General features: G+C 37.2%; 1 protein-coding gene across 3 annotated transcripts in view; it reads left to right on the top strand.

Annotated features, from left to right (window-relative positions):
- ANKRD27 (ankyrin repeat domain 27) overlaps window positions 1-19,883 on the top strand; it is a 49,775-nt gene that overhangs the window by 14,690 nt on the left and 15,202 nt on the right. For all 3 annotated transcript variants that reach the window (XM_051629105.1, XM_051629106.1, XM_051629107.1), the window contains exons 2-20: window positions 4,068-4,198; window positions 4,667-4,777; window positions 5,766-5,922; window positions 7,381-7,535; window positions 7,975-8,034; window positions 8,132-8,185; window positions 8,265-8,330; window positions 8,409-8,485; window positions 8,843-8,964; window positions 9,944-10,022; window positions 10,893-11,025; window positions 14,565-14,657; window positions 15,498-15,625; window positions 16,077-16,159; window positions 16,922-17,037; window positions 17,840-17,932; window positions 18,307-18,504; window positions 18,835-18,894; window positions 19,000-19,116. In XM_051629105.1, the coding sequence (XP_051485065.1) occupies window positions 4,097-4,198; window positions 4,667-4,777; window positions 5,766-5,922; window positions 7,381-7,535; window positions 7,975-8,034; window positions 8,132-8,185; window positions 8,265-8,330; window positions 8,409-8,485; window positions 8,843-8,964; window positions 9,944-10,022; window positions 10,893-11,025; window positions 14,565-14,657; window positions 15,498-15,625; window positions 16,077-16,159; window positions 16,922-17,037; window positions 17,840-17,932; window positions 18,307-18,504; window positions 18,835-18,894; window positions 19,000-19,116 (2,004 nt within the window). In that variant the 5' untranslated portion in view covers window positions 4,068-4,096. The remainder of the gene's footprint in view (window positions 1-4,067; window positions 4,199-4,666; window positions 4,778-5,765; window positions 5,923-7,380; window positions 7,536-7,974; window positions 8,035-8,131; window positions 8,186-8,264; window positions 8,331-8,408; window positions 8,486-8,842; window positions 8,965-9,943; window positions 10,023-10,892; window positions 11,026-14,564; window positions 14,658-15,497; window positions 15,626-16,076; window positions 16,160-16,921; window positions 17,038-17,839; window positions 17,933-18,306; window positions 18,505-18,834; window positions 18,895-18,999; window positions 19,117-19,883) is intronic.

Genomic DNA, 19,883 nt, shown 5'->3' on the forward strand with positions numbered 1-19,883 from the left:
ACTCTCAACAGAGTATTCTAATGGGTTTCTAGAATTAGAGCAATGCATTAGCTAGTGTTTTTCAGATGCATTTAACTTTAGGGGTGGAAAGAAATTGACTTGATCTCTGAAATGCCTGAGCTACTATTTGGGGAAGCTTTAATGTACTCTCTTGATTCTGTAGTCTTAATGTATTGAATTTTAGTGTAAAGTCTTGTGGTTTTCTGTAATTAGTTAAATTGTAGATGGTTTATACATCCACAGTTCTGTTTCTCAGAAGAATGGTGTGGATGCATAAAGGAGGTCCAAGTAAATACAGTAACTTAACTATTTAAATTAGTAAGTATTCCATCCTTTCTTTTTCATGCTCACATTTTAATTGGATGACTATCCACTAATGTAGCACTGAGCAGATGCAGAGGTAAGGGAGAGAAAAGGGAAGGAAACTGAGAATTGTGATTCTGTAAACAGTACTAATTTGGTTAGTGGTTGTTGTTTCCAGCTGTGTAGGAATATGCATGTGGTGAACAGTTGAGAGTTCAGTCTGCTTCTGTTCAAGGTGGGTGACAAATACACATGTGAACTAGAAGTTTTAGATTCCATTTAGATTCCTTATTGAGATACAGCATGTTGATGGCATCTTGGTCACATTACAGTAGCTAAAATACCAGAATTCAACCTTTCAATGCAATTTCTTTTCACTTCTTGCTGGAGCTCTGAAATGTGATTCAACCCTGTCAGTAGTTCTGTAGTAAAAGGATCTACATGGCTACAAATAAGTGTTCTAAAGCCAGTTGCTTCTGGTGTATAGCCAGGAACTAAAGATTCTAATTTCAAGCTCTTCCTGTGATGATCTGTCAACTGAAATGATTCTAGCTGCCTGTGGTTTTTTCAGGTGCAGGCAATGATTTAAGAGCTACATGACTCACAGAGACAGCAAGCTTCATAAGCTCAGATTTTCTATGGGGGCTCTTCCATAAATCTTCTAAGTTGTTTTGCCAGTGAATTAAATGTTTTTAATTCCTTTCTAGACAAAGCTTATCAGTTGGCTGGGTTTTTTGGTGGCAAGGTAAAATTTCTACATGAGGAGGACTTGTGGAATGTTCTTCTATCCTTCCTGTTATGGGACAAACTCTTTGGATTTCAAGATTTGTTAAGCTGAAAGTGGCAATATAGCTGTAGCAGTTGGAAACACTTGTGTGCTGCAGTTATGTCTCTGCAGTCTCATGCTTAAGGTTGCCTTCTTGTGTCAATGTGGTAATTTCCCTGACACAGTACATAGTATGCTAGTAGCTTCTTCATCACAGTCTTGGGGAGGGTCATAGCAGTCTCATCTATCAATAGGCCAGATAATGAACATCACCAAATAAAAAGGCAGATGAAGATGCCTCAGTAGGCCAACTACACTAATAAAAGCTTGATTTGGAAAGTGCCTTGAGAGACCGTATAATCTAGCCTCCTAGCTTTACTGTGTTAATTATCACCTCTGTTAGAGGTTTGTCTAACAGATTTACAGCACAAGACTTGATAGCATTGTCAAGCAACCTAGAACACATGTTTATCTTACCTCTGGAAAGGTAATCCTGATGTGTAATCTGACTTTTTCTTCAGCTAAGGCCTTTTTGTTCTACAGATGTGGGAAAAAACACTTCACTGAGAGCTTGATCCACATGGGGAAAAAATTTAATGCCATTTCTTCAGCATAAACATCACTGTTTCATGTTTTGGATCCTATTTCTAGGGCTTTCTCACCATTCTCACTTAAGATTCTCCTCCAGTCAGTTGATCTCCTCTGATGTACAGCACCCTGAAATGGTTGTAGGATTCCAAAATGAGTCTTGCTGTGGCAGACTGTTACGCAGGCTGTGTGTACATAAGCCCTGCTTGGTGCTTGACTTACATATAATAAATTGTCACTGAATCATGTTTGGACTGTAAACTGCAGTTGTTTAGGCATCATTGCTTGGAGCTGTGGCCTAACTAGCTGTTCAGCAGGCAGTTTGTTTTGTTTGGTGTGGTGTTTTGTTTTGGTTTTTTTTTTTTTGTAGCTAACTAATCCTGCTTATGAAGGTTTGTCTTAGCCCTGATACTTTACAGATCGGTGATACCTGTGTTCCTGCAGCAGGCCTATCACTAGGCTTGTGTTGCTTTTTCTCCTTCCCCCACCTCTGATAGAGGAAGCCCACAGCTTGAACTTGGATTGCTGTTGCCTGCCAGGAAATGCTTATAGCAGTTATCAGCCGTGGAATTACTGGTGATCATCCTGTTTACCCAGGCACTGTGGTAGGACAGATTGTGTGCAAAGCTGTGCTTTTTCTAGGTTTGAAGTCTCATAATGACTGAACTTGTCTAGTCTCTTGAAGATGTCAATGAGCAAACATTTTCTTGCCCTTTGTGTTGTCAAACTTCATATCTTTGAATTTGTCATCCAAAGATGACTGTTTTGGAAATGCTAAATTAGTGTTCTTTCATAGAAACTTTTAGTGTTGAGAAAACAGATGAACCATTTTATCTGGAACTTCATGTAAACTTTGCTTGAGGCAGTTATCTGTCAGTGCCAAATTCCAGTGGTTAAGTCTGAGGTTGTCCACACTAAGTATGTGGTGATAACTTTATAGTGGAAATTGCTCACAGTTTTTGTGTTGAGCTGTCTAAGGGAGCTCTCCTAGTCTCTAATTATAAGAAGGGACCAGACCGTAGATCAGGTAACAGACTATAGATCACTTAACAGCATAATGGAAACTCAAAGGCTATCTACAAATCTGTGGGAGTTGGGTGTATGTTTTTGCCTTGCTACTGAACTGCCATAGAAGAGTTTCATGTCTCTTCCATGATCTATAGAGAGGCATTTTTTAGTAGCAGTGCAAAAATAGCTAGTAAGATATTACAAGTACAACAGAACAAGTGTAAAAAGCTTACATGGAGCAAATTAAGTGCTAGGTATAATTCTACACTTAAGAAAACAGAAGGATACTGATTGTGTAAGGGTGGCTTGCTTAAATTAAGCTTCTGCTGTTTTCACTCTTTCCCAGGAAATACAGCTGAAACTGCATGAGGAAATCATGCAACTCATGTTGATTCTTAAGGGAAAATAGATGATGGGGAAAGACATAGAACAGACTAGTTAATTAAACACTTGTAAGCCTATTAATCTCAATTCTTCTGAATAAAATAATTCTGGAGTTATTCTAGAAAGGACCTAATAGGGTTTTTCCTGCCCTTGTGTCTAAGATATGTCATAATTTTTTTTTGAGAGAATTAGAATTGAGAAGACAAGCAGTCAGGGGTCTAGTGCCTCTAAGAGCATCTTTCCCCTGTGACACACCTAGTGATAGCTTTTTCAGTTCCTATGGGTTGGGTTTTCCATCTTCAGTCACCTTTTTGCTTGCTGTTTTGCCAAGTGTTACACATCAGCCTGGCCTCCAATCATCGAGATGTTTACTGTGGGAGTAGAGATGACCACAAATTTCACAGTTATTTTTAAATTATGGCATGGATATTCATATCTCCTTGGTGTATCTCTTTCCTGTAACTTTCCCTGGAAAGTTGAGGATTGTCTTACACAAGAGCTCCTGTTACGCTCTCTGGGTGTCTCATTGTCGCATGTCAGTCAGTAATCCTTAAACAGGTGGCTCTTAAGACTTGTATGAGCAGACTGCAAAAGCATCAATGTCCTGTGATGCAGTAGAATCTGCTGTAAAGAAGCTGTTAATTCATGTCCTTTAGCTTGTTTTGGACTTAGTGTGTTAGCTTGTCTATCAAAGTGGTGTTAATGTAGATCTTCTCCTTTCCTAAATTTTGTCCAAACAAATCATACATTGTTAGACTCCCAACACCTGGAAGGCTGAATGAGACTATGAGAATAATAATGTAATTGGAAATGTATATTCATGAAAACTATTTCTGAACAACTTTTTGAGTAACTGCAGTTAACTTCTTAAGTGTGATGTTGGGTGCTTACATCAAGACGTGAACCTGATTTTGCCTTTTCGACAAGAGGGAGCAAATTACCCCCTAAGTATTCTCAAATATTTTCTTTTAACAGATAGTATGTATGATACATTAACCATTCTCCATATGTATCTTAGAGAATCTCCTTGGAGTATCTGAAGTCCATATGGCTATGTATGATGAAGATATCTTGAAAAATCCCTTTTATTTGGCCATTCAGAAGCGACGTCCTGATCTATGCAGCAAAGTTGCTGAGCTCCATGGTATTGTAAGTATAAATAAATACATTTAGCACCTGCTTATTAAACAGAGCCATATGTTTAAATTGTATGCCTGCTGTGACACATGTAAAGATTAGTGCAAGCCTATGAAATGTGCAAGTGAACTAGAGCAACTTTTAGTTTCAATTGCTTGTTATTTGCTGATGTGGACCTTGATACATTCCATAGTAGTAAAAGGCCAAAGTTGGTGTTGTTTCTGAACTTTACAGGAAGCTGATTTTCTTTGCTATGAACTAAAGCTACAAATTCTCCCACATGTAACTTAAAATGGGATTGACTTTTGAAGTCACTGTGGGCAGTCAGTCACTTCTGACAGCATTTTACATAGCATAATAATGGCATTACACTGAGCTGGAATAAAAACTTGACTCTGTAAGACTTCTAATCTGGGTATTCTGCAATTAGTCTTAATCTGGAAGTGTGATTGATCTAAAGCTTGATCTAACTTGTTTTAGGTGTTAGTTCCATGCAAAGGAAGCCTTTCAAGCAACAGTCTTTCTACCTGCCAGTTTGAATCTTATGTTCTGAAGCCACTAGAAGAAAATTTTCAGACCTTAAATGGAAAGGTATTTCTGTTTTGTGATCTGAATGTAGCCTGGGGACACTTAAATAAATGATTCACTGTGGTTGATGAGTGATAGTGTGATCTAGTGGTTATGGGAGAGTAAGCTAGGAGCTAGGTCTAACTTGCACAAGTAGTATGTTGCCCACCTAAGCCAAAGCTCTGTGATACACTGCTTTCTAGCAAAAGCTGTATTTGATATATACACAAGAATAGTTGTTCTGTTTAGATGTTAACACTGCATTACTGCTTTGGCATAGAAACTTAGTCAATTACTTTGTCAATTTTTCTGTGTTTTGTGGCTGTTTGGAATGTTGGTGTGTGGCAGAAGGGCCTTTATCACATAGTTAAGAGCTGTCTCTTTAGCTTTCAGACACATAGTAGCCTACCTATATTGTGTGCAGGTGCAAGTTCACCAAGGCTTAAGAGTTGTTTCTAAGGCCTGATGTATTAGTTCAGTAAGTAGAACAGAAACTGATGCAGCAGCCAGCCATGATAATTGATGCTAATACTACATGGGATCAATCACATTTTTTCACTAATTTTGTAGTAGTGCCAGGTCTGAGATCTGGCACCTGTTTGCAGGTTATCATCAGATCTTCCTACTACAGATGTCCTCACAGGAGATGCTTAAGAAGATAAAGATGAGTGAAATATAGGCAAAATGTGTGTTTTTTTTCTGAAGCTGGGCTGCTTCTCCCTTCCACTAGAAGTGCTGTAAATTCTGTGAAGAGTTGCTTAGACCTTGGAGATTGAAACCTCTAGTAGTAGATTTGTAGAAAAAGTAGGTATAAGTAAGGTTCAGATAACCATTGTAGACTGAAGGAGCCTTTGTTTCAATGTCTACACAGCTGAAGAATGTGGAATCTCTTCAATCTGGGGTGTTCTTGTCTTGCATGATTCTTATTTCCTGGAAGTGTAATTATGCAATGCCAAAGGGTAACTTTCTTCTGGTAGAGTTTTATACTTGATCTGTTTTTTGTTTGTTTCAGGAGATCTTCATACAAGGAAATCTCATCATTTTAGGAAATGGCTTTAATTATCATCTGTCAGTACCTGTCCTTTTTGAGGAAACATTTTACAATGAAAAAGAAGAAAGCTTTAGTATATTGTGCATAGCTCATCCTTTGGAAAAAACAGAAAGCTCAAGTATGTATTGAAGTGTTATCTGGGTGGTCTTGTTTGCACAGGGAACAAATCAGTATGTTTGTGCTTGGTATGTTTCCTTTGTTCTGAAAAGCGTTGGCTTGGTTGAAAGCTCTTGGCATTTTTTAGTCTGCTGGGGCAAATGTGGGTATACTGCTGGAGAGAAATACTAAATTGCTGCCAGGCAGACCTCATTCTGTAGTGGCCATGCCCCAGTCTCGGCACTAAAAATAATCTGTAGAATATTTGATTTGGCATGTTTTTTTTAAGCAGTGCTCAGTTAAGTGCTGACTGACTAAAATAGGATTCAGTCAAGGCAAGGTGGATACACAGAAAACTGGAGAGGTAAATTCTGTCATCATAATTACATCAGTGATTAGAGGCTGTATAGCATAGTATGGAGCAGCTCTTCTAGCTGTGGTCTTATCTCACTAAGTTGAATGTGATGATTTTTATTCTTGTACTGGAAGTGCTCTTGGTAAGACTGGAACACCATTTCCAAGATCACTATCAAAACTGTGAATGTAACAGGATTTCCTCTTGAATTTGTATAACAATCTGTGTTTGCTAATGAAAAACAACAAGCTTCTTAAAACAAGCTTTTTCTGAAATAAAAGCATTTAGTCTTCCTAAATATATACAAATACCTTTTGAAGCAAATGATGACAAATTAATATTAGGGTAGTCTGAAAATAGCACTGAAGGAGGTATGGAAGTTTTTCTGAAAAAAGCTGGTATACGTGCAGGCTTAAATGCTGTAAATATTAATTTAAATCTAAAAAATTATTCTTGTGGCATTTGTTTTTTTGGCTGTTACTTAATGTAGTTTTATAGCAGTCTTTCAGAAGTGAGGTAATTTGTAATTTCAAAAGTAGTTTGAAATGAATGAGATCTAAGCCTATTATTAGTTAGCTGTCTTTGACTGCAAATTAAAGACTTTCCTGGAAAAGGTTTTGGAAAAGCAGTACGAATTTGGAGTGAGGGATCCAGTTGTTGTCTTTGGAAGTGGATTTGGTTTAATGTTTACATGAAGCAACTTTGCTCTCCCATTCAGAGGAGCATGTCTAAATAAAGATTAGGTTATGTAAAAATCCAAGATGGGATTTTTACAGCTCACTTAGAGCACACTGACTTCCTGCGTGGGCATTCTGTCAATACTATAATGTGCTTTTCTTCTACTTTCAAGCTTGACGTACACTCAGAATGAGTTGTGTATGTGGCAATAAATTAACCTAGGGTAAAAAAGCTTATTAAATCAGTTTTAGCTATTCCAAATAAATACTTTACAAAAAAGACAATACAGCATACATGCATCCAATTCTTTAATTTAAAATAAATGCCTTCAGTTAAAGGTATAGTAAGCTGAATTAATCCTTCATTGCTCACAAGTTGACTGTGGTAGGGACAAAGTACCATGCATACCTATTAAACCTATGTGTTAATTCTTGGCTTTCATTTTAGGTGAATCTACAGCTTCATCAAGCTCCTATTCTCTTAAAAATATTGAAGATGTTAGAGAATTCTTGGGAAGGCACTGTGAGAGATTTGATAAATACATAAGCTCTTTCTATAGAACATTTAAAGAACATGAAAGGAAAAGCCTTCGCCACTACATAGTCAGTATTTTGCCTCTTGATGTTTAACTTACTAAATATAATTCACTTCAGTGCTTTGGATATCTTTATCTTACAGAGCTTTTCTATATCAGAATAGGCCAGAGTTAAGGAATGTGGGAAGGGAGAAAGTAGAATTCTTAGTTGTGAGTTACCACATTTTAATTATTAGGTAAAGGTAATTTTTTTTAGCTAAAAAAATTAGTGCACACTTTGAGGGTGGGGAAGGTTGTGGAAGCTCCATCCCTGGAGGTGTTCAAGACCACACTGGATGGGGCTCTGAGCAACCTCATCTAGTGGGAGGGGGATTGGAGCTAGATGATCTTTAGGGTCCCTTCCAACTCAGACCATTCTTTGAAGACCTTCTTTTCTTATTTGTACTTTGTAGCTTCAAGTCAGATTAACATGAATCTGAATGCTTTCTTCTTTTCTCCCTTGCCAGGATTCTGTCAATGCACTTTATACCAAATGTCTCCAGCATCTTTTGAGAGATTCGCACTTGGTAAACACTTACTCCACTAAATACATAGTACGTAGTGTTGCTTAAGCGATAAGTTATTTAACTTTCTCTTGCTGTTTGGATGGCTTTCCTTTTCTAGAAGGTGCTTGCAAAGCAGGAAGAACAGATGAATCTGATTAAACAAGGAGTTGAAGTAAGCATTTAAAATTAATGAAAATAATTAGTAAGCTATTTTTTACTCTTATGCCTAAAGTGCTGGGTTTTTTTTGCAGATGTATATCCACCATGCTATTTATGATCTAGTCTTTAAGTATGTGGGGACTATTGAGGCAAGTGAGGTAAGTATGTCTGATTGGTAAAGATTAGTTACATTAATCTAATGCATTTAAAAAACCTATTCCCTTTGTGTTGATTAGGATGCTGCTTTTAACAAAATCACAAGAAGCCTTCAAGACCTGCAGCAAAAAGACATGGGAGTGAAGCCTGAGTTCAGGTGAGGGAAGTGATTCTGGACACTGAAGAGTCACAGGTTTTGTCTTAAATAGTTCTCAAGCCAGCCAAAAATTGTCTTCCTTCAGACAATAGCAAGTTTTTCTTATACCTCATTCCTTTGAAATAGAGAAGTGTCATTTTAGGGCAGTCTTTGCATTGATCGTTATCTCCTTTGCTATTATAGTCTTAAGTTACTGTCTCCATCTACAAGGTACAGAAATGCAGGTGTATGCGGAGTAGAGATGGAAATACTTTAGTGCTATTCTTCTTTTCAGCTCTCAATAAGTGAGAACTTGGGGTTTGGACATCCTGTGCAGGGAGTTGGTGTGCTAACCATTTCTTTCCAATTACTTTGTAGTTTTAATATACCACGTGCAAAGAGAGAACTGGGTCAGTTGAACAAATGTACTTCCCCTCAGCAGAAGCTACTTTGTCTACGAAAAGTGGTACAAATTATTATGCAATCTCCTAGCCAAAGAGGTTAGTAATTAATGAATTAATAACTTCAACTTTTTTCTTAACCAGCACAAAGCACTTGGTATATAAACAACTGTTTGAGTAGCACTCGTGGATTAAACACAATTAGACTGGGGTCTGCCTTGCAGATCTCTAAACAAAGCAAAATGGAGAAAGACACTTCTCAGCATTGTTTCTCATGGGGTGAGGTGGGGTAATTGGTTAACTTATATTTGGTTTAGCTAGGACATGTGAGAAGCTTGCATGTGCTAGGACACTTTCACATGCAGAAGAATTGAGGCTGATCAGTTTTAAACACTGAGGATTGCTGCTGGATAATTTTTCTGTCCATGGTCCTTGGTAATCTCACATCTTTTGCAAAATGCAATGTTGGGGTAGTGGGGAACAAACAAACCTTCTGTATCCTGCATTCAGAGTGCTGCTGTGGATTACAGAAACAATTCTGAGATAGCAAAGCATGGATCTCCTAACCTAGTATTTATTTTATCTAGCCTGGAGAGAGAAGATATCTTCAGTAAACAAAGAGAGTAGTATAGTCAACTCAGGCTTTCCATACTTCATCTCTTCCTTTCCTCAGGAAGACTCCTGGGTTACAGAGAAGTTGTATCAATTTTGAGGGTAGTTTTTGCCCTCAAGAATTTTAGAAGTCTTGAGCTAATGCTTTGGCTCTTTCTGTATAGGTCGGGAGGGGATGCTAGACAAATACTGCAGTTTGTACAGTGCAAACTGTTTTTTACGTTTTGGCTCTTGACAGCCTGTTTTAGAGGGTGATGGAGAGCATTTGAAAAGCTGGCTTGGTTACTCAGTGCATTCTCTACTGGTAGGGCTGGCCCTTAGTCTTACAAGGCAATTTAGGTTATGGTTGGACTCGATGATCTTCAAGGTCCCTTCCAGCCAGGATGATTCTATGAACTCTGTTTATAGATATTGCTCTTGATATGAACCATGACATGACTAACATTAGATGTAAATTCTTTTTTAGTTAACATGGAAACCATGTGTGCAGATGATCTGCTCTCTGTTTTGCTGTATTTACTTGTAAAGACAGAAATACCAAACTGGTACGTAACTATATTTTGAGTATACAGAGCTCAGTCGTATCACCTTACATGCAATGCTGCAGTGGGGGCAAACTGTCTCTGAACATGTAGTAATAACTTACTGAAAACATAAGAGAGGCTAATGTAATGCAGAAAACTATTTACAGTAGGATGAACAGCAAAGGTGTATTACAGGAGTAGCCGAGTTAAGGACCTACCAGGAATTCAAGTGCTGTGTCTTTGTTTTGATACCCAGCCTGGAAAACTGTAATGGGAGGTCATCTCTCTACCAAATCTGCATGCCAATACACACTTCAGTTCAGACTGGCACTTCCTCATGTGTGTTTGGAGCTGTGAAACCTTTATACACCTTTATACAGGTGTTTGATAGGTGTCATATAGAGAAACTGGATTTGAATGCTTAATTGCTTGCTGCTAGCCATTAATTGTATTTCTCTCTCCTCACTACCATTAAAAATGTATCCAAACCTTCTGCCTGTACCTGAACTGAATTTTAGTCATGGTGTATCCCATATCTGGTATTAGCATTTTTCCTTTAATTTGTAGCTATCACTTTACACTGGTGTTTATGGTGCTTGAAACATGAACATTTGAAACTCAAAACAGGATTTCACTGCTGTCCTTATCCTGTCCTTCATATTACTTATATCCAGTTAATAACTTTTCATTGAGTAGTCAAGTAGATTTCCCATCCACCTGCAAAGCTTAGAACAGCCATAGTATTTCAAGCCTACCAGTCTTTCTAGAAGCTTTTTCTTAATCCACACCTATTGTCTCCCTGGGTTGTCTGAGATGAGTTTCAGTATTAGGCTATGTTATGCTGGTGTCATCTTATTTTTGGTGGTTCATGGCTTTAACTTCTTATTTCAGGATGGCCAACTTGAGTTACATAAAGAACTTCAGGCTTTGCAGTTCAGTGAAGGATGAACTGGGATACTGTCTAACCTCGATTGAGGCTGCAATAGAATACATACGGCAAGGCAACCTCTCTGACGGATCAACAGTAAGCTACTCTTAGGGTGTTTATAAGCTTGTAGGACTGCACCACTGGAAGGAAATCCAGTCAGAGGATAAAAACAGCTAAGAGTCCCTTTTTTTTGCACTTGAAGAAATATACCTGAAACAAATGTAAAAATTATCTAAATGATTACAATGAAGTCCTAATCCTGTAGCAATACTTGATGTTTATTTGCTCCTTGAAATAGTTATATGTCAAGTCTGCCTCTTTGTATGATGAGAGGAAAGATGATAGCACTTTTCAACAGCTGAGTCTTCAGTGAGTTTATCTTCTGTTTGTACTCATTCCATTATGGCTGTGAAAGCGATGCAGTACTTGAGAGTAGGCATAGCTTAAACAGATTTTTTTTTCAATAGTTTAAAAAAGCTTAGCTCTGCTGGCAGAATGGAGATTGCAGTGTAATGTAGAATTATTCAGTAAATCTTCCTACTCTAAAAGTTCACTGTTTGTAGTGCAGATTACTATGTTGCACCAAGTTGAGAGTTTAAATGATAAGGTGGTATTTGAAGGTCAAATTTGGCTCTTAGGATCTCTCTCCTACCTGGGGCATCAAGCTGCTGGATGGATGAGTTATTGCCTAATAGTCAATTAGACCTTCTGTCAATTAGGTCAAATCTCTGCAGGCAAATCAAGGTTGATGTTCATATGACTTTAGAAACTTAAATGATTTAAGAACTGTGTAACTTATTTAGCAAAGGAATCCAGTCTTTCCATTCCTGTAAAACTTTCTACTGTTGTAAAAATAGATTTTCCTGGTCTGATGTGGAAATCAAAAGTAGTGACCTTGGAACCAGAGTGAATTCACTGTGTCAGTCTGCCCAGCTTCAAAGTACTTGAATCTAATTGCAGGAGTCAAATTAATGGCTCAGTGTGCAGAGCTTGGGATGGGATAACCCGGGGCACGATTTTAAAAGAATCATCACTTAAAGTAACATTTTATCCTTTTGTTGTTTTTGGTTCTTTTCTGTAATCTTTCCATGTACCTGTCATGCAGAGGTTTGGTTTGTATACTCCAAAAAAAGCACTCTTTGTGTAAAGAGACTGGTATTTTTCTGTAATGCTGTACTGAATTGTTAAAAAAAACACCAAACAAACAAGAAAACCAAATAAAAATGTTAGTTTAAAAGGAAAATAACAGTTTTCCTTCCTGCAGTCACTTGGCTGTCGTTAACAATCAATATACAAATAGCAATGCTGGTGGTCTGGATGGAGAACTGGAACCAAAGTAGAATTGTCTTCCACAACACTCTGAGCAAGCTGAAAAGAATAATACACTGCTCTTCAATTTCTAGAATGAAAACTGTTTCCTAATAAATGCCTGGTCCTACCCCTCCCACTGCTTTCCTTGTGTAGCTAATGATGGGACTGCCTTCAAGTGATTATAGTGTCATTAAGATGCTGTATGTTTCTTCTGGAGACTACATACTTGAGAAGGCTAAGGGCAGTGTCTTACTGCTTATGTTAGTGTCTGAACCAGTATAAGAGCAAGCAGTAACTGTGTCCATACCTCAGCTGGATCAGCTCCAGTTCTAGACTGCTGGAGTAGCCTCAAACTCCTCACTTCAATTTGTTTACAGTGGGTGTGCAACAGGAACTCCTTTTCTTTGTTGCCTTTCATGAGAGACTGTGTCTGGAAGGCAGCACTGAGCTGGAAAACGGCAGAACCTAGAAGACAAGGAGGTGGGTGACCCCCTTGCCTCTAGCACAGCTGAAAAGGAAAAAGCTAAACTACTCTTCCCTAGTGTAGGGTAAGGGAGAAGGTAGCACATAAAGAAGAGTAAGAAACCAGGTACCAACTACCATCTTGACAGGAATTGAGAAAGGGTGATGAGGAGGTGGAGGAACATACTAGCATTGCTCTGCCTTATCAGTTGAGATATCCTTATTTCTCTGGTAAAAGAACTTTTCTGTTTAGAGCAGCAGCTACCACATTGATGCCCCACTGTTTGCTTTTCCCGATTGTGCTGGAAAGGGTTGTGGGATTTAAGTGAGCAGGAACCTTGCTGTGCCCTGGGGCTTCATTACAGCTCCTCATGAGGCCACACTTAATTTTATAGCTGGTTTCAGATGGAGCTTCTGGCAGCTGAGTAATGCTGTTGTCCAATCCCTAATCAGGCAGCTGCATAAAGAAAATTAGGTAGGGAACTAATGTACCCTGTGGGATACTGGGCATATTATCACCCTCCTGTAAGTAAGAAGATTGCATTTAGGAGGCATCTGCCAAATTCCTTCACCCAAGGTCACACAAGTCTTGGACAGAGATTTTGGTTGTGGAGAGGAGAAAATCATGTAACTGATAGGCTGAAAGATGACAACTTCCAGAAAATGAGATGTAAACATTAGAGTTCCAGCTAATAAGAATTGGATGTTAGTTACATTCCTATGCAGAGCTAATGTGTAGTGAGATGCTTGAGTTCAGAGTTGAAGTAATGTATACAGTATGGACTTAGAGCTGCCAGCCACTAGGGAATAGGTGACATTATGGTTCCTGTATGAAAACACTGTATGTGGCAAGGAAGTTGGCATGCAGACTTCCTCCAGATGGGACAAGACAGGAAAGCAAGACTTTGACACAAACTGAGGCTAATAAAATGTTTGTGGGCAAAGAGGGAGTGGAGAATTTCCCCAAGTCATCAGTTGTAATCTGTGAAAGTAATGTTGGAAAGGTGTTTGTACAGGTACTTCTAGAGTGAAAGTAAAGCTGGTACAAGCAAGTTTTGACTTTGAAGGCCCAAACTTTCTTAATACTTTAACCACTACCAGATTCTTCTGCTAGTCTGTATTTCACTTTTGAGGATATGTAGGAATAATTTTTATTTTATATAATAATACCTCTACAAAAGGATTGCTGTCTCAAGTAACTCTTCAAAATAATTATTCCACTTGAGAAACACTTTTCTTGTAAAATACACTGTGGAAGGAACAGTATTGAAACTACAGCAGGTACAGTGGTTACATAGATTCTCCACATTGAAAGTGTAAAGCTGTCTGTGAGCATTCACATTAGAAATTCTGATTAGACTTCAACAACCTGTATCAACAGTAAAGCTTTAACATTTTTTTCTAGTTAATAAAACTTTTGATGAAATATGTCTTTGGGAACTTAATCCTGATCACACTGAAGAATCTGTCCAAGGAGACTAATGTTACATGCCTTGTAATTCTGAAAAGATATGCTTGGGTAACTTTAGCTAGAGTACTGAGGTTTGAAAAGATTAGGAATATTTGTCATCTTCATGTATCTAAATACAAAAAACTCACAGAAGTACAAATGTGAACTTTTATCCCTAGACCTCACAAATATTATTAGCTACATTGTTTGCTGTGCAGTGGAGGATTTTTATTAGTTTTGAGAGTCATCAATGTTGATTTTGAAAATTCGTAAAATCTGAACTTTTAATTTTTGGTGTTCAGGCAGCCTTGTTTGTTTGCACTTCTAGTTTCTTAAACTTCATTCTGGCTTACTGATGTTGAGAGCCTGTAAATAAGTATATAGATAATCCACCTGTGTATTTCATTTTCAGGAATCTGAAAGACTGTGTGACAAGCTGCTTTTAAGACAAAGGATGGACTTGTTGTCCCAAATGTCTGCTACTCCAATAGACTGCTTATTTAAGGTTAATATATTTTATGGCAGCAGCTGTATGTACTTACCTATTGCACATTTATATTCTTTTCCTGTCTGTGATTTTCTAAAATGTAATATGATGGTAGTCACATTAATACAGTGAAATGTGTTTCAGTAGATGCTAAAATGGTGGTTTGAATCTTGTGCGTTTCTATGCCAAAACGTTACCAAATGTTACCATAATAGCCTTATGGATTTCAGCACCTTATAAGAAATATGGAAGTAAGTGAGGATGAAATGCTATTGCTCTTCATATTGATTGGCCCATTTAATACACAGATGTGATATTGCTATCTTGTTGTCTCTCACAGCTTTTAGTGCTTGAAGTTGGAAGGGTTTTCTGAATAATTTAAATGTGGTCACCTGACAGCTCCTGCATGTTACATGCTAATTTCATATTGTGATTTTAAAAGAACTTTGTCTATACAAGGACATAAAGCAGAGCTTCTAATTATATGTGTTCACAGCTTGTGGCTAGAGAAGTAGTAATTTTGAAGAAATGTTTTTGCATAGAGGGAGCTCAAATTTGTGACTGAGTCTAAAGAGAACAATAGGAATTGTTTTAATTTTTTATAGAAAGGGAGGTAAGCCAAGAACAGATTCTTTTGAATACTGAATGCCAATTAGGGGGTTTTGTGCTATCACATCGTTCTTTTCTGCTTTCTGATGCCTGAATACATATAGTTTATAATCTGTCCCTTTCATTTTGTGTTTCAATACATTATTCTGAGTTTTTTTGGGGTTTGTTTTGTTTTTTGTTTTTTTTTTTCTAAAGAGGAGGCTTTTTATATTGGTTCCTCATTCTCTTTCTCCTCTCGGTTTTTCGTAGCATATTGCTTCAGGTAACCAGGAGGAAGTAGAGCGATTACTAAGTCAAGGTGACAGTGATAAGGACACTGTGCAGAAAATGTGTCATCCACTCTGTTACTGTGACAAATGTGAAAAGTTGGTTTCTGGGTAAGCACTTTCAATCTCCACTAATACACAAAAATCCCTGTATAAAAGTCTTCATTAAGATTCACTTTAGAAAGTTTGCTGCTTTTGGTTATAGAGGAAGTTGATAACATGGATGTAATAGAGAGCATGTGTTGGTGTGGTTTGAAAAAAAGCATAATAAATATTAGAATACTGAATATCTTGGAACAAGCTATTTTTGTGATGAAGGCTGTATGTGCTTTGGCAAACATGGTGTGAAAGCTTTCTTTTCTTGAATCTAGCACTCATGTCTTGGACAAAACCACATCTCTTTAATGAAGTGGAAAGCTCTTGATAGATTAATTTGTCAGTGTGAAAGGATAAAGGATAAAAAGTTCCAAAATCAGTTTTTTGTTGGCCTTGGCCGTTTTCTCTTTTCCTTACCACTGCTGGGTAGGTAACTGAGCTACTCTTAAACCATTGTGTTTTAAAGGAAACTGAATGATCCTTCCATTATTACTCCATTTTCCCGAGATGACCGGGGATATACACCACTTCATATAGCTGCTATTTGTGGTGGGTATTGTTGGATATCTTCACTACTGTTTTCAGCTCCTTATGTTCTTTACCTTTATGTTAGTATATTTTCCAGCTTTGCATTAAAGAGCAAGTTTTGCATTAAATTGTTTTCTGCTCATTTGAAAACTGACATCTTGGCACAGGCTGAAGTTGTTACATATTCTTTCAAGCTCAGCTTCTTATGGCTAAGTTATTGTTTGTTTGCTGGCAGTTTACTTTTGTCTTAGTGGTTAGTACAGTAGATCTTGCTTCAGCTGTGAAAAAAGTAAAAATGTGCTACAGAAATCAGTCTTGTGGCAGATGGAGAAATTAATCAATTCTCTCTCCTGCAGCTGGCTATGCTTGTTAGATCTGTATAATCTCCTGTCTTGTAATGTCCATTATTGATCTGACATTTATTAGAAGATGTATTTGTTTTCTTAGTAGTTTTTTTAAAAATATAAATAATTTCCTTTTAAAATTATTCTCTTGCATCCCAATAGGAGAGTGTTTTGTGTGACATGGCTTTTTTTTCTATTATTTTCTTACTCATAAGATACAAGCATAGCTTGCTTTTAGCTGGGGGTTCTTTTATGGAGCTTTGACCTTGAGTAATCTGCAACAAAAAAAACACCAAGGAAGTGAATATACAGTGTATGGAAACTTAGTATGCAGAAATGCAGGGTATCTTTGTTTATAGGTCACATTTGAATTTGAAAAGTAGCAATATTCTTGTGCAAAAGTTTATTTATTTCCTTTAATGTCTGTACATTTTTCTAGGGCAAACATCATTAGTGGATTTATTGGTAGCTAAAGGAGCTATTGTCAATGCTACAGATTATCACGGTTCAACTCCACTTCACCTTGCCTGTCAGAAGGGATATCAAAATGTTACAGTAAGTGCCAAAAGGCTTAAATAGAAATAAAAAGAAATACCTAACTTAAATAATAAGTATATGACTTGGACTAAGCTGTTCTACTGTTATTTAGGTCTGAGAAGCTTTTATCAGAACTGTGAACACTGTTAGAATTGAGAATCTTTTGTCATTGTAGTTTGCATATTTTGGTTTTTTACTATACTGCAAAGTTTTCAGCTGTTTGTAATAACCTGGCGATTGACAGCTATGCATTCCTGATGATTAATCCATTTTATTAATACAAATCTCTAATACATAGTACAAATGGACAGCCTATTAACATCTCTGCTCTTGGTTAATACGGAAGAGCTATTGCAGACATTGGAATGAGTGAAATTACTTCACATGTGTTTAGGATAGACTGTGTAACTACATTAATTATTGTGTACTTAAATTTTATATATGTGGGATTTTTGAATTAGCATTGTTGAAATGAAGCTTTGTTTTTACTTACATAGGCTCTTAAAATACAGGAGAAATTGCCATGTAGTATATGAATTGCAGTGTTTGCTGCAGTGGATGATTAAGTTTTTCAGTTACAACTTTGAATATGTGAGAAGCAGCTTTTATTTGGTTCTTCGGGCAGGACAAACAGTACTGTAATGCCAAGAGGCTGGTGTCTGAAGCAGGAGAGAGTAGTGTCTGAAACAGGAGAGAAACAGCCCACTTTTCATTAAGTGTTTCATCATGCTAAAAATCTAAAGGAATCTACCAAGTAACAACTGTTTGTCCGTGAATTTTTTGTAGTAACTCAGATGTCTACTTTTATGTTTCTTTGAAGCTTCTCTTATTGCACTATAAGGCAAGTGCTGATGTTCAGGACAATAATGGAAATACTCCACTTCATTTGGCCTGCACTTATGGTCATGAGGATGTAAGTAACTGTTTTGTAACAAACTAAATGGACGTTCTAATGGAATGGAATTAAGCTGTGAGGCAGATTTGCACTGAACTTACCTGTTTTAAAAAGTAAATGAAAAAAAATTGGAGGCTATTTAACACTGTAAATTAAGATTATATTGAGTAGTTCATAGCAATTTTTGTTATACATTCACATTAAACAGAGTAATATTGTGCAAATTTAGTTGAGTTATTTAACTCTTTGTTTAATTACACTAAACCATAAAACTCTGCCCTTAATGCAATGGATTATATAAGTAGCAATAAAAAAACCTTTTTAGGTTTGCACATTATATGAATTGAGGGACTAATGCTATAATGTATTGATAGCTTTCCTTTTCTTTGCAGTGTGTCAAAGCTTTAGTTTACTATGATGTACATTCCTGTAGACTAGATATTGGTAATGAAAAGGGAGATACTCCTCTCCATATAGCTGCTCGTTGGGGCTATCAGGGGATCATAGAAGTGCTTTTGCAAAATGGGGCAAATCCAGAAACTCAAAACCGGATGAAAGAGACTTCCCTACAGTGTGCATTGAATTCCAAGGTATTTGTCTTTGTATTCTAGTCTGATTTCTTCCTGATGCAAGTCCATGGAGGTGTAGATGCTTACCTGCTATTAGGATTTTATGGTCTGGTACTACTAAAGAGAAAATGTATTATTACCTTTAAGGAAGAAGGGTCACATTTTAATTCTAATTGAATTTAAATCTAAATTGAATACTGTCTGTGGTATAGAACGTAAACTTGTAAATGGATACTTTTAATCTGCTCAACCATAATCTGTTGCTAAGATTAGGTTGTCAGCTGATTTGTGCATCAGTCAATAGATTCCTCTAAGTGAAGTTACATTGGTTCTCTTAATATTTTTCTGCAGATTTTGTCATTGATGGAATTAAACTATCTAACATTTGAAAGAGGACAGAGTGCTTCTGAGGTAACAATTAATGCAAGTTGCTTAACTTTTTTTTGCCTGTGTTTAACCTGCTTAATCTGATATGTAACATTTTCTGGTTGGTTTGTTTGTTTCGCCAACCTGAAGTCACCACTTAGGTCTCCTCAGCACTCAACAGAAACTTTCAGCAGAGGATCATCTGTCTCAAGCTTGTCATCAGCATCAACTGATATAAAGCAAGAAGTAAAAAATAGTTATAAAGAGGTAAGACTGAGGTCTAAGCTCTGACAAATAAGCAAAGTGAAGGAAGGTAGAAGAGTGGTATTTTGCAACACTGTTTTAAACTAGTGCTTCAGGAGTAGCCTTCTGTCTGGTTTGGAAAATTAAATGCTTCTGTCCTCAGGTGCTTGTCCTCTCAGTATCTAAACATTTTTTTTGGTATGGTATCAGCTGTTCTACTGGTTATTTACAGGGAAAAATTGGAATATGTATTTATGAGTACTTTTTCATGTTTACTGCAGTTAACTACATAATTTGAGAACTTTTTGAGGTTTACAAAATTGTACTGGGAGTCAGTTCCCCAGGGAACTTGCTCTGCTGTCCGGGAATTAAATGCTGTCGTTAGCTTAAAAAAATCTGTCAGGTAAAGGAGACTAGTAGAGGAATACTGGCAAGCAGCAATCTAGAATGTTAAGACAAGCTTTCAAAACAGGCATAGGAAATCAATTTTGTAGCATGTGAAGAAAGACATACTATGTACTAAATACCTTGCACACATGTGCTTGCTGATTTTCCTCTGTCCACACCAACCAAGATGCTGTCCTCTGAACTTTTTCGTGTGGGACCTCAAATCAGTACTTTCCATTTATCCCCATATAAGAATGTCATATCACCACTCCTTCTGATGCTTCTCTCTGTTTTTTCCTAGTTCTCCTGTTTAATTTTTTTTTTCCAAATTGACCCCCTTAGTAATTTTGCTTCTCTCCATATCACCTCTACATTCACATTTTTCCTTTTCCTGCTCTTAAAAG

This window comes from Apus apus, chromosome 11, assembly GCF_020740795.1.
Source record: "Apus apus isolate bApuApu2 chromosome 11, bApuApu2.pri.cur, whole genome shotgun sequence".
NCBI lineage: Eukaryota > Metazoa > Chordata > Aves > Apodiformes > Apodidae > Apus > Apus apus.